Raw genomic sequence first — 13,122 nt, forward strand, 5'->3', positions numbered from 1 at the left:
CAAACCAAGAAATCTCCATATTATAAAATTTCTAATTGCGCCATCTACAGTGGCATGATTTATTAGGCTAATTGGACTAAAATCAACATTGAGGTACATGGTACGCCAACATAAGCAGACTTGCCATTGTGAAACAACGATATGACAGTGACTGAGGGTATGTTGCTGAGGTGGAAGCACCAGTTGAGAATACATTCCTCAATTAGTGCTGGTTTGGGCTAAGAAGCACAGATGCAAATTTGAGAAGAACTACACTACGAGATTACAAATCATTAGTTACAAGGGCCAGTTTCACAAAAATCATTAGAGTCATCAGGCCCACACGTTTTGGACCAACGCCTGCACAGCCCCAACTGAGTACACAGCAGCTACAGAGCACCGAGTAGCAGAGGCTGCTTTATCAACTTATCTGTGTATGTTTTACAATAAGGCAGTTAGACTGCTGGTGTAGAACTGTAAAATTCCAAATAGAACAGGAACAACTTACTAGCTACTGATCTTAGAATACAGCTGTTAACTTCATTTCACACACCAGCACACAGAAACTGCACAGCACACTACAGATCAGTAGAGAAGTTGCCAAGCTCATAGAGGAAGAATGTCCAGCAAACAATTACAGTGCAAAGCATATACTGCATTTAATTATGTGTGTGCATGTACACACAGCCACAGAGAGCGCACCCTCTTGGTCAGAGGAAGTTATCTGCCGGACGAATGGAAAACTTGTTACTTTCAACAGGCTTCCAGTTATTTCCATAGAATCTGCCAAATTCAAATCCTTCTGTATATGTGCGTGTTAGATTAACAGTGAAGAGTACATCAGGATTTTGAACCTTTAGACAGTGAACATTCTCCATTAGAGGTTTGCTTTCATCCTTTAAGCCTTATGTACACCTTCAGAACAACATCAAAAAACATGGCGTTTTTATGAGAGTTCTTCTGAAGTTTGTTGACTTTCCTAGCCACACATTAGCAACATTTGCCAATACTGGCTTCAAAGTAGCCAATGTCACTTTGAAAAATATATGGAGTCAAGCAAGAACAAAACAACAAATAAAACCACACACCTTCCAGAACTGCTCTACATAAGGTATTTTAATAGAAGGCTAATAAATAAATAAATGAATAAATAAATAAAACGAACAAACAAACAAATACAATGCCCCCGCTACCAAAACTAAGGTAAGCCTCCAAATATGGTTCGGTCCACTAATTCAAAATGGAAACCATCAATGTGTTGTGTACAATTATATATCAAATAAGAGTAGTGTTCCATACATAGACACTACTCTTCCAACCTAACAGGATTCCAACTCCATTGTAAACATCAAATAAAAACACTTAGCTTCCACTAGCAAAATTTATCACTTATTATTAACAGCCCTTTTAAACAAACAGTCCATAAAGTTATGGAGTGACCAAGCTTAAGGCTCAAATTTAACAATTGCCAGAAAGTGCTTAAAAGCTCGGGGAGGAAAAACCCATTGCACACCCAAGAAAAACTAGCACTCACAGCTCTCTTCCTAAATGTTTCTGACATATGAGAAGTAGGGATGAGGAACACCTTAGGCTAATTCTGAAACTAGAACTGTAGTCTGATTTATGGAACCAAATAATTTATGTAGCATAGATTAATAGATATTACTGCATTCATAAAATCTAGATATTTATGAGTTACACTCAAATCCTTAGAAAGGTTTAACAAACCTTTCAAAAATATTGAAGTTTCTTTTCCTACAAATTTCACATGAAGAACCATGGGAACTTTGAGCTAAAAGAAAAATCAAACAAAACAAACACTGGGTACTTTTCGACTGGCATCCAAATTCACCAAAGTAAGGAATGAATTATTCCTTGAAACTACACACTCCTCATCTCCTCCACCGTAACATTAATAAATATCATCAATGCCTTAATCAAGTGCATCAAATGCAAAAGGATACGGAAGGCAAAAAACCTGTCACTGCTGACCTAAACAATACAGATTAGAATAAGGATGAGCTCAAATGTTGGCGTATTTGCTCTATGACAATGTTCTGTTCTACCGAGTACTGAGAGCGCTTAAACATTCCTGAGGAAGGTGTCAAACATATAGAAGTATTAAATCTCTACACCATGTGTCAGTGTCAAACACAACTCAACCTGGTATGCATGCATACGTGTATTGCCTTTTAAAGTACCTGCAGCATCTGCCTTGTCTTTACATTTTAGTATGGCACACCAAGGATGTGTTTCAACCGACATAAGATAAACAAGCCTAGCAGTGGGCTATCGTGTTAAAATGTTGAAACTGTCAGACTAACAACGTGGACTCTCCGTGAACGTCTTCAGTGTACAGTAACTAGATGGCTCCAACACTACTCAGGTATAACCCTACCTTATACACGTCTCCATACGTCCCGCTCCCAACTCTCTGAATGAGTTCGAAGTCGTGCTGTGGGTTCTTGCGCTGAATCTCGCCGCTGGGCCTTGAGAAGGAATCCATTGTGGGACTAGCGAGTCACGGAGAGGGCAGTAATGATATGGGGGGGGGGGGGGGGGGTGTTCTTGGTTTTCCAATTACTGCCTCAAAGACCTCAATCCAAATGTAATCTCTCGCTCCTGTTTTGAATAGACATAATAGACAATCAGATATGAATATGCAAGGAAATTAAAATTGCAGGGAAGCGATCACAGTACCACAATGAAGTCCAACTGGCTTTGTTCCCCTCGCAGTTTCTCCAAGTTGTTGTTAGCTAGCTAACGATCCTAGCTACCCAACCAAATACGAATATTTACACCGAACCAACAAAGAGAACACAAAGTATTAATTTTGCTACCTAGCTGTTAGCTTTAAGGTTTTTTTTATCCAGTGACATGCTTTCCAAAACACATTCCTGAGCGTCTCCTTCTCTGCACCGCAGAGACGTGGTTACTTCGTTAATTCTGGCTGTCAAAAAAGTTGACAACTAGGTAGCTATCCATGGCGTTAACCTCACTTTACTCGTGATGGTCATCGACGGTTACAAATCTCATTTTTCGTTTAGTTTACCCACTTTAGCTACCTAATTTAAGATTACTTTACGTTTTTGTTTCAGCATCGGCAGATAGCTACTTAGCTAGCTAGCTAGATACCTTATTTGTAGCCGTGACCTGGCAATTCTAAATGACTTATTAAAAGATCTAGTTAGCAAGCTATCTAGGAAGCCCAGGAATGTCACACAAGCTCAAAGTAGCTACCACGACTGAAAAAGAAACAGCTGGCGAGCTACAGTGCATTCTCCTGCCGTCCCTAGTTAGCTAACCTAGCACCTAGCTAGCTGTCTATGCTTAGGTTAGGAAGCTGCATAAAAGTTCAAGTTTGACGAGAAGCATTTAGACCACTTTAGACCCTTTTGATTTTGTTATAGCCTTACAACTTGCTACCAAGGTTACGAACTTAGAATGACCACTTCAGACAGACAGCTACGTTGAGATAAATAAAAATAAATGACTTCGTCCCAAGTAACTTAATCGCTAGGGTTGGCTATCTTAGATAGCTGAAAGTTTATAAACTGAAATCCTAATAAACATCGCTAGTTAACTAGTCAGTCCCTGCTTACTGGTAACTGGTAGTCAATAACATTATCTAGCTGGTGGTCGCTTTGTATAAAACCAGGCTGCCACAGACAGCTAGCTAGCTGCTATGACAGCTAATTCAACGCTAGCTAAACAGATTCGAAAAATAAGTTAATTTCTTTAAAAAAAACACACAATTTCCACGTGAATATTCCATGTCATCGATATACAAATGTTGAGCGTGATTGTTCTTCAAGGCTTGATGTTCATCTTGCGTCGAAATAAACATCCCAACAGGTTCACGATACACTTTGAGAAACTTACACCTCAAGTCATCTGCCTGACGCTCCGTCGCTCCCCACCTAACTGCGACATTAAAACGCCGTGGTCATTTCCTTCTGTTGACAGAAAACGCTTATAACAGTAGCAAATTAGTCACATTAACAGAAGTAACGTATCCGTCTAATATTGTCTAACGTTTTCCAACAGAAATCAAACCAATTGTCTCTGATTTATACTACTTTGGCCACGCAATACGATTTATTATTGTTCATCGAGCCCCTGCTAGTGGCTGATATAAATTACTGCTCAACAACAGATGCCAATTTAATTCATGGAGTGGTCAAACAGCATTCGGATGAAATAATGAGAATTTTGAAAAATAATGAATATCTGAAAATGTAATGTGTTAGTGCTGTGGTTGTAGGACAAGTTAATTCTTTAACTTTAGTTGAATGCATTTTTTTAAACCTTTTTTGCTGCCTTGTCGCAATAGTCTAACGCAATTGTCTAGGATATATTGCGCACGTTGTTAGGTTGAGCTGCCTCCTAGCGGTTGGATGCAGTATTGCCGCATACGTTGTTAGGTTGAGCTGCCCCCTAGAGGTTGTATACAGTATTGTCGCACACGTTGTTAGGTTGAGCTGCTCCCCTAGAGGTTGGATGCAGTATTGCCCTTTCCTCCTAGATGAGAATGAGGCGTTCTCCATAGTCTCAAAGCATCATCGGTAGTGCCATTCTAGCCTCCTGGCTTCATGAGGGTTGATTAGGACGCTTCAGCGCTACGCAGCCAAATAAAGGCTGAAACGATATTCCCTACGAGATGGTCCGGGACAAAAAGGATAGGGATAGCTGGGGTGAGTGATTAAAGACTACCTCTGAATATCCTGGATAGACGTGCCTCGACACAGTTGTGGTTTTTTTTTAAGGTTAATAAATAAATGCTATAGACTGGACCGTTTGACACTACACTAAAGATCAGTGGTACATGGGAAGAATAGGGTGTGATATTATGGTCTTTCTCAGTGAGGTCAAACCCAGATTGTGTCCTCTTACCGCGGCACTGGCCGCAGCCACAGCCCCGCTCCGCCAAGCCTACGGTAACAACAGCGTCGCTTCACGGAAAGCTCAGCGCGATAGGGTTGTTTATTCGCTGCCCATGAACGTGTGACAGTAGGGACAAGAAGACCGTCCATGCCTGGTGCGTGATTATAAAAATAATATTCACACGAGAGGTGTGGTTCATTTATATTAGAGTGTATTTAGAAAGTCTATTCCAGGCTGCACGTCGTCATTTACATGAAGCAGGTTCAGTTTATTAGGGCTTTGCAGCAAGACTGGAACAGCAAAACGGTCCGTTTGTTACTTCTAATCTGATCTACATATAATTTATTTAATCTTACTCTAACTCGGTGTTGTTAGTTGTGATACGTAAACTCGTGTAAATAAAAAAAAAAGTCCGAAGCCGTAAATATGAAGGAATGCTTGTGGGAAGCTCATAAAGTTTAGGTAGGAAATGATGGAGAACATCGATGACCTACATACAGCAACGCTGCGCTGTTAAGATATATAAACATGACGTCTGTAGATGCAGGCTCACACGCTTAGAAAAGGTGGCCTATGTCTATGTCTAGGCTAGGCCAGGGCGAGGAGCCTTTGGTATGGGTTAGAGAGATCTATTGGTTCGTAAGGAACAGGAGAATTTCAGTGTGAATAATTTACCGTGCTTTGCGTGCTGTGTACGTATTACTGACGTGATGTGTCTGAGGTGGACAGAATTATTATGTTTCGCAGCTATCATTATGTAATGTCACAGTTTCGTTGCACTCTTATCACATATGTTAGCAGGATTACTTTAGCAGCTAAGTCGTATCCTCGTGTTCTCGCAATACATGTCTCCTGTTACATATCTATTTTGTTGCTTAAACATTTTTAGGACAAGGTAGTTGCAAGGAATATGGGCCTGTTTCTTCTTTTTTTTCTCCTCAGTCATCATTAGAAAATGTGAAAGAGGTGCTTGCAGAGTGAGACACGGTACACGGCACCTTTCTGAAGCATTAACAACACAATTCGAACCATCCTGATAAACATTCCTGTTCAGTATTCATCTCACTGCCTGTCCATAGTTCCTGTGACAGAGCTGGCACATGTTTGCACAGTGATGCACGGCAGAAAGGTTTGCAGCACTCTTAAAACCAGCTAGACACTAGTGATCTAATGTCATGTACACGAGTTAGGAATGCATGTGTATTTTTGTGCGTGTAACAGGGTCCTTTGTGGATAAGAATGTATACGACTGGAGTTCTGAGGATGAGGAGCCGGATGGCAGGGCTCGACCGGTGCAGGTGCTGGTGGTGAAGGATGACCACACGTTCGAGCTGGACGAGGGGGCGCTGAGCCGCATCCTGCTGGCTGAGGAGCTTAGGGATAGAGAGGTAGTAGCTATCTCTGTCGCTGGAGCTTTTCGGAAGGGCAAATCTTTCCTCATGGATTTCATGCTGCGTTTCATGTACAACCAGGTAAGACCAGATAACCTGTCTACTACTTATTTTGGTCAAATGCACATCAGGTTTTTTCAAAGAATGTATAGGGGGAACGATGGTGAGTACAAACATCAGATATGTGAGAGTGATGCAGGCAGTGAAAGAAAGAGAGAACCAGATGATCTAATTACTTACAGTAATGTCAGATCCGATGTCATATTAATTACTGCAAGCAGCGACTACTTATGAAGAATTTTTGCATTTATTTAGTGTGTTGTATAGTATTTGTGTGTGCTGCATTTATGGTCTGTATTGTCTTTTATTTAATATTGTGGATTGGTTTTATTGTATTTGTTGTATTTAATGTACTAGAACAATTGCAGAATTTCCCCCACAGTACTGTAGTTATCCTCAGATTAAGAGGATAATTTATCCTATAAATAAGAGACCCACAGCAACAGCATCACACTGGTATTAATACTGGCTTGGGCAAAACATATGTACAATCAGTTAATTTGCGAGAAGCCAGGGTAAATATGTAAAATATGTGTTTGTGGTCAGGCATGTGAAGACTGGGTAGGGGATCCCGATGAGCCTCTAACAGGTTTCTCATGGAGAGGAGGGTCCGAGAGAGAAACCACAGGGATCCAGATCTGGAGTGAAGTTTTCCTGGTGGACAAACCAGATGAAAGCAAGGTGTGATGGATGGATATTCATCCAGTGTCTTTGAGTGTCTCCCTTAAAACCAAAACAAAATTTTTATCAACTATAATAATGTTATTCCATCTACTTTGTGAAGGGTGCGATAAAATGTAGAAATTACATTAATGAGAATAACGTTCTAGGGTGGGTGCCATGTGTTTCCTTTCCTCGCCTCTAGGTGGCAGTGCTGCTGATGGACACACAGGGAACCTTTGACAGCCAGTCCACTTTGAGAGATTCAGCTACCGTATTTGCACTCAGTACAATGATCAGCTCCATGCAGGTATATCAATAGAACAGAAAGCGTGTGTACACACACACACACACACACACACGCACACACACACACACACACACACACACACACACACACACACACACACAAAAATAAACCTTCCCAAGCATACCCTGTCTAAGCATCCTCTGTCAGTGTACAGCATGCAGCTTGCAGACAGAAGTATTAACCATATTGTCTCACCTTTCTCTCTCCAGGTGTATAATATATCTCAGAATGTTCAAGAGGATGATTTGCAACACCTACAGGTAAAGGGCCATCCTGCTTGTACTGAAATGCTCACAGGGTATCTTTAAAGCCGATACTCTGCACTCTGCCTCTTCCGAGGAGAGCAGCAGTTCCTGACGTGGCTGTCCAGGATTGCCAAGTCAAATATAAATGTGCTACACACATAATTTTGGTATCCAACTTGTATCACGATTGGTTGCCACCACTTTGTATTATATATGGATCTTAATTTGATATTATATTTAGTAAAGGTAAAGTTAACTTCTATAAGCATATCTCACCATAGGTAAGCATGGGTGATAACTTTGTAAATTAATAAAATAATTTTGAAGACCTCAAAGAAAATGCATGGCCTTGTAACTTGTAATGAAATATTTCCATGGGGAAATAAGAGTCTCACAGAGGCACATGGCACATTTTCCAGCATATCTGTGGGCAGCTGTCCTGCCTGCACTTAGTGTGTGCTTCTGTGTGGTTTTTTTTTTGTAGCTCTTTACTGAATACGGCAGACTAGCCATGGAGGAAACATTCCTGAAGCCATTCCAAGTATTTACCACAGTCCATTATGTCAAATGAGTTAGACAGGTTCAGTTACAATTGATGTTTGATGCATAAAAAGTAAATAAGAGATTAACACATTCCATCATAATGAAAAAAATGTTTTTCCTAGTCAATGATTTTTCTGGTGAGAGATTGGAGTTTTCCGTATGAGTTTCCTTACGGACAAGAAGGAGGGATGAAGTTCCTGGAGAAAAGGCTAAAGGTCAGGTATCTCCTCAGGGTCACTGCTATAGAGAGTATGTGTGGTAACTCAGAGCAGGGCAGTCTGACTGTCCAGGTTGACCAGACTGACTCAGCATTTGAGCTTTGTGTTCAGTGGCTAGAACCATGTTGGAATTTATTTTCTCTGTCATGAATATGTGGGTCCGTTTTTGTAATTGGGAAGCTACAGCCTTGTGCAGCCAGGCAATTTTGTTTTTTTAAATAGAAGTTGGCAGCAGCCACTATGAAGCTTAATGACATTATTACAAATACAGTAATAACAAGAGTATCACCATGTTTAATCTGGTCATAATGTCAGATTACATAACATACAATGTTACATAATGTTAGCTATTTTGCTACTTAGTTGGTGTCAGTAAAATTACAGAACGATACAGGGTATTTTCATTACTAACATAATTGACAATCAGGTGTTCCCAGACTAAATGTTATATAGAAAACTGGCAGTGTTGTATTTTTAACAAAATGTGTGGTAAGAATGGGTTGTATGTGTGTGTAGATATCTGAGAACCAGCATGAGGAGCTGCAGAATGTGAGGAAGCACATTCACTCCTGTTTCACCAACATCTCCTGCTTCCTCATGCCCCACCCTGGCCTCAAGGTTGCCACCAACCCTCATTTTGATGGCAGACTCAAAGGTATACATTTGTAGACATAGAACCATCTAATATATCTTAGAAAACAGCCCTCCAATAAACAAAAGTACAATCATTAGGTATAAGTTGTTTGATAACTTAGAATGACTGATGTGTTCATATTAGATGTGTATTTTAGGGATTGATTCAATTTGCCTTGTATTTTAGAGATTGACCCAGAGTTCATCAGTAACTTGCAGGTGCTGGTGCCATGGTTACTCAGTCCTAGAAACCTGGACGTCAAAGAAATTAATGGCAACAAAATTACCTGTCGGGGTCTGCTGGAGTACTTTAAGGTGGGTACACCACACCATGAAGTGGCAAACTGGATCTACGAAGTGACTGCAGCATATGGCAGTAATAGAAGTGAAATTTGAATGTCTAAATTGATTATATAGACATTTTATTTGATTCCAGGCTTATATAAAGATTTACCAAGGCGAAGAGCTCCCCCACCCCAAATCCATGTTACAGGTGCTGTACACCTTTATACACTGTTAGCCTTACGCATTTGCACTGCACCTATGCCACCCCCAGTTTTGCAGCACGTCTCAGTTGCCTGTGAGAGCATTGCTGTTTTTACCCTCCACATCTGCCGTCTGCCTGTTTGTAGTGCCATTTCTCTTTGAGTGTGGCAGCCTGTCTGTCTTATTCACATCCAGGCCACTGCAGAGGCGAATAACCTGGCGGCTGTAGCTGCAGCTAAAGACCTGTACAACAGGAAGATGGAGGAGGTACGAGAGCTGAACCAGTCCGACAGCACTGAAGCAGCTTTGCCCGAAGCTCTTTCAGGAGCATCTGATATCGTTCTTCATATACCGCCTCATCGCGAGTGTCTGACTACTGTCTGTTTCTATTGCATCCTCTCTCCAACACACTCGCACACGTGTACTTTTCTCCTCCCTCACACCCTGTACCAGGTGAGCGGGGGCGACCGTCCGTTCCTGGCGCCGAGCGAACTGCAGGCTCGCCATGTGGCGATCCGCGAAGAGGCCCTGGCTGTGTTCCGCAGCGTGAAGAAGATGGGCGGCGAGGAGTTCAGCCGCCGATACCTGCAGCAGCTGGAGGCTGAGGTTGACGAGCTATTCGTGCAGTACATCAAGCACAACGACTCCAAGAACATCTTCCATGCGGCACGCACACCTGCCACCCTCTTCGTCGTCATCTTCGTCATGTATGTTGCGGCGGGCATCACAGGCTTCGTGGGTGTGGACGTGATCGCCAGCGTGTGCAACATGGTGCTGGGCTTTGCCCTCATCACGCTTTGCACCTGGGCCTACATCCGCTACTCCGGAGAGTACCGTGAGCTTGGTGCTGTCATAGATCAAGTGGCAGGTGCACTTTGGGACCAGGTGAGCTCACTTCAGTTTACCAGCTATGAATTCCAACAATGAGACCATCTAGGCCTCAACAGAAGATTTACAGAGTCTTTTATTTAAAGGCAGGAACAAATATTAAGTATCTGCACCCTTTTAGAACAATGTTACACAGTGCATTGCATGTTGTTCGCCACAAGGGGGCGATTATGAGTTTTGGACCATTTGGCAGCTATAGAGTCATCTTGTAATAACAAGCTTCTGACTGTGGAAAAAATGTAGCTCTGATTACACTCAAGCCAAAAGTGTAACCCAGTGTTATGAGCGCTCCTCTACTCATACGGCACACAAACTGTGTAAGTGCTTCAAAACATAATTTCTATTTCAGTAATCATCTTGCACTGTCACTATGAGATCAAATTCTTGTGGATGTATATGATGTGGCATAAATTTCTTATTTACTTTTCTCTCCCTGCTTTAGGGAAGCACAAACGAGGTAAGCAGCATGGACAAGCCTGTTTACCTATATCTAAACTCATCTCTTCATTACCCCATGATTAGCTCTCACACCGACTATCCCCTCTACCCCTTTAACTCTCTCAGGCGCTGTACAAGTTGTATAATGTGGCTGCCAATCACAGGCAGCTGTATAACCACGCTTTCCCAGGACACCAGACTGACCAACATCCCAAAGAGGACAAGAAGAGAAACTGACCACACACATGTATGCACGCGCGCACACACGCCCCCGGCTCAAACGTACACCCACTCTGTAAAACAGATGCTCTGGACATAGCAGTTGAGCTTTTTGGATCATGCAAGTGACATTATGGACAAAGAAAGAGAACGAGAAAGAGCAAGCGAGTGAGATCAAGAGAAAGAGAAAACAGAAAAAAAAATCAATCATATTATTATTGCACAAGGAACAAATGACCGGTTCGGTTGCTGTGGCAACATCTGCAACTAACAGTTTAGGTGGTGAGCCAGGCGGCAAGGATCTGGCACCCAGGGGTTGTAGACAGCAGGAGCTAGAGTTCCAGGCTCAACTCAGCTGGGCTTTGGAGGACTTTAATCACCACTCCAGCTAAGCTGACTCAAGTCCTGTGTGATTGCATCTAGCCTCATCCAGTGTCTAGTGTCGCATTGTCTTAAGTTGTCTAGCACAGATCCCAATCTCCAGACGATTTCAGCTCCCTGCACGCCTGAGCCAGGTGGTCAGCACTCTACAAGCATTCTTGATTAGTTAGTTCAGGTACCAGTCATTCTTGAATAGTCGCTTCAGGTTTGTTGGGAGATGAAATGATACATAAATGTAAATGCTGGAATTTCTCAATTTCTGGATGGGAAATTCTGGTCCAAGCAACACCTAGAATCCCAATATTGTTGAATCCTTGTCTTAGGAAAAGAGGTCAAAGGTGCAGGGGGTAAGGCTTTTTATGTTAATCTGCTTTCTAAATACTGTCTCCACCACTAATTCCCATTTAACTCCTTACCTAGTTTTCTCTAATGTTGGCAGTTCATTGTAGTACCCAAGTATGTTAAAAGATATTTTGAAATATACTATTAACATTTTCACTTAAGTCTGGTCTTCTCCAGCTGTCAGTTGTAAGTTTCTGTCTGCATTATACAGCTTTATCACTGTCTGGGAAGGTGAAAGGTATTCTGTAAACTTGCACTGTAGACAAGAGAACCATTATTACATGATTAATGTGACTGCCAACTAAAGTACACTCCTTAGTAATATTACCTGAAGCAAGTATCTAATATTTTGCATGGTCACCAAAGAAAACACCAATCCCTAATAAATCCCTTGGTATCCACAGTAGCTTTCTTCTAGACATTGCCAAGATTCATCTTTGACTTCTACCTGGTTTAATCAGGTATTTTTTCCCCCCCATATCATCAATATACACATTACAAATCCTAGCCTCTGCACCTTTAACTCAAATCAGTCATTGTGCTGGTGAGTGAGCTCGGGATTATGTGGGTTCTGTTAACTGAATGACATTCTTTAAGTATATAGGTGTGCTGATGACATAGCATGGTTAAGTTTATAGGTGTCCTGGTGACCAAGCAGAGTTTAAAGTCCAGTCTATAGGTGTTGTAGCTTATTGTATACATATGCATTCTGGCTGTAGCCTGAAGGACAGCCAAAATGTTAAACTATCATCACACATTTCACTTATTCACAATGAATCACCATAAGCTCACAATTCTGCTCCTCTTGTGTACATATAATATTCACACACACACACACACACACACACACACACACACACACACAGCACTAAAATAACAGAGCAGACTGTACTGATGACCAAGGAACACATTCTTCTGGCTTGGGCATACTCATAATGATTGTTGTTTTATTTTGTAATGAGTGTCTTGTTTTATGCTGAATTCAGTGCTATTTATAAAGAATAAAAATATTAAGTGTTTAAAACTAAAGTTGCTGTTGAATGTCATATCTAAATAAGTGTGTCTTGCAGTGCTAAAGGCTCCTAGTGCACCTCAGCCGGGGCGGGCCAAGATGCTGATCACCTTGCTCAGGTGTGCTGGTCTGGATGAAGTAATTAAAAGGAGGACTCGCTGAATGTTTAGAACAATAGGACCTGGAACACATGTCCCAGTTTTACTGGGTAGTTTAATAAGAATAAATAAGAATAACTAAAGAAGACAAATGCCCCATGCACAAGGCTTGGTCTGGGTAACCAACATATACACTGAAAAAAGTCTGAATATGATCATGAACCTACACGAATACAACCATAATATATTTGTTTTCATAAAATCTAACAACTTTCAGCAGAGGTGGAAAAACCTCAACAATTTTGCCATGAAACCCAATAGTGATTTTCAAATAG

General features: G+C 41.5%; 2 protein-coding genes across 8 annotated transcripts in view; one reads left to right on the top strand and one right to left on the bottom strand.

The window, feature by feature from the left end:
• The window catches only part of map4k5 (mitogen-activated protein kinase kinase kinase kinase 5), a 36,562-nt gene extending 32,444 nt beyond the window's left edge, over positions 1-4,118 (bottom strand). Inside the window, exons 1-2 of one of the 4 annotated variants that reach the window (XM_027019811.3) lie at positions 3,862-4,118; positions 2,378-2,601 (exon numbers count right to left, since the gene is read on the bottom strand). In XM_027019811.3, coding sequence (XP_026875612.1) covers positions 2,378-2,485 — 108 coding nt within the window. In that variant the 5' untranslated portion in view covers positions 2,486-2,601; positions 3,862-4,118. Of the gene's footprint in view, positions 1-2,377 lie in introns of all 4 variants that reach the window. The other 3 variants (XM_081724846.1, XM_081724847.1, XM_081724848.1) reach the window with 3 other exon arrangements.
• A 387-nt stretch (positions 4,119-4,505) lies between these two features.
• Positions 4,506-12,706, top strand: atl1 (atlastin GTPase 1). 4 transcript variants are annotated; one of them, XM_027019812.3, is made up of 14 exons: positions 4,506-4,673; positions 6,085-6,335; positions 6,861-6,995; positions 7,180-7,284; positions 7,494-7,544; positions 8,014-8,070; positions 8,195-8,287; positions 8,807-8,945; positions 9,111-9,238; positions 9,360-9,416; positions 9,605-9,676; positions 9,863-10,294; positions 10,740-10,754; positions 10,862-12,706. In XM_027019812.3, the coding sequence occupies exons 1-14, from the start codon at positions 4,640-4,642 to the stop codon at positions 10,970-10,972; spliced, it is 1,680 nt and encodes a 559-aa protein (XP_026875613.2). In that variant the 5' UTR covers positions 4,506-4,639; the 3' UTR covers positions 10,973-12,706. The 4 variants fall into 4 exon arrangements, with proteins under 4 accessions (XP_026875613.2, XP_081580976.1, XP_081580975.1 ...); XM_081724849.1 differs by lacking the exon at positions 4,506-4,673 and adding an exon at positions 4,703-5,017; XM_081724851.1 differs by lacking the exon at positions 4,506-4,673 and adding an exon at positions 5,141-5,992.
• The last annotated feature ends 416 nt before the right edge of the window (positions 12,707-13,122 follow it).

Source organism: Electrophorus electricus, chromosome 12 (assembly GCF_041902795.1).
Source record: "Electrophorus electricus isolate QZ-2024a chromosome 12, ASM4190279v1, whole genome shotgun sequence".
Lineage (NCBI taxonomy): Eukaryota > Metazoa > Chordata > Actinopteri > Gymnotiformes > Gymnotidae > Electrophorus > Electrophorus electricus.

Excerpts from the sequence above, each read along its gene's own strand:
- atl1 (XM_027019812.3), top strand. The coding sequence starts at position 4,640 with ATGGTCCGGGACAAAAAGGATAGGGATAGCTGGG. Across the intron at positions 4,674-6,084 it reads AAAGGATAGGGATAGCTGGG|GGTCCTTTGTGGATAAGAAT; the intron begins GTGAGTGATTAA and ends TGCGTGTAACAG. Across the intron at positions 7,285-7,493 it reads CAATGATCAGCTCCATGCAG|GTGTATAATATATCTCAGAA; the intron begins GTATATCAATAG and ends TTCTCTCTCCAG.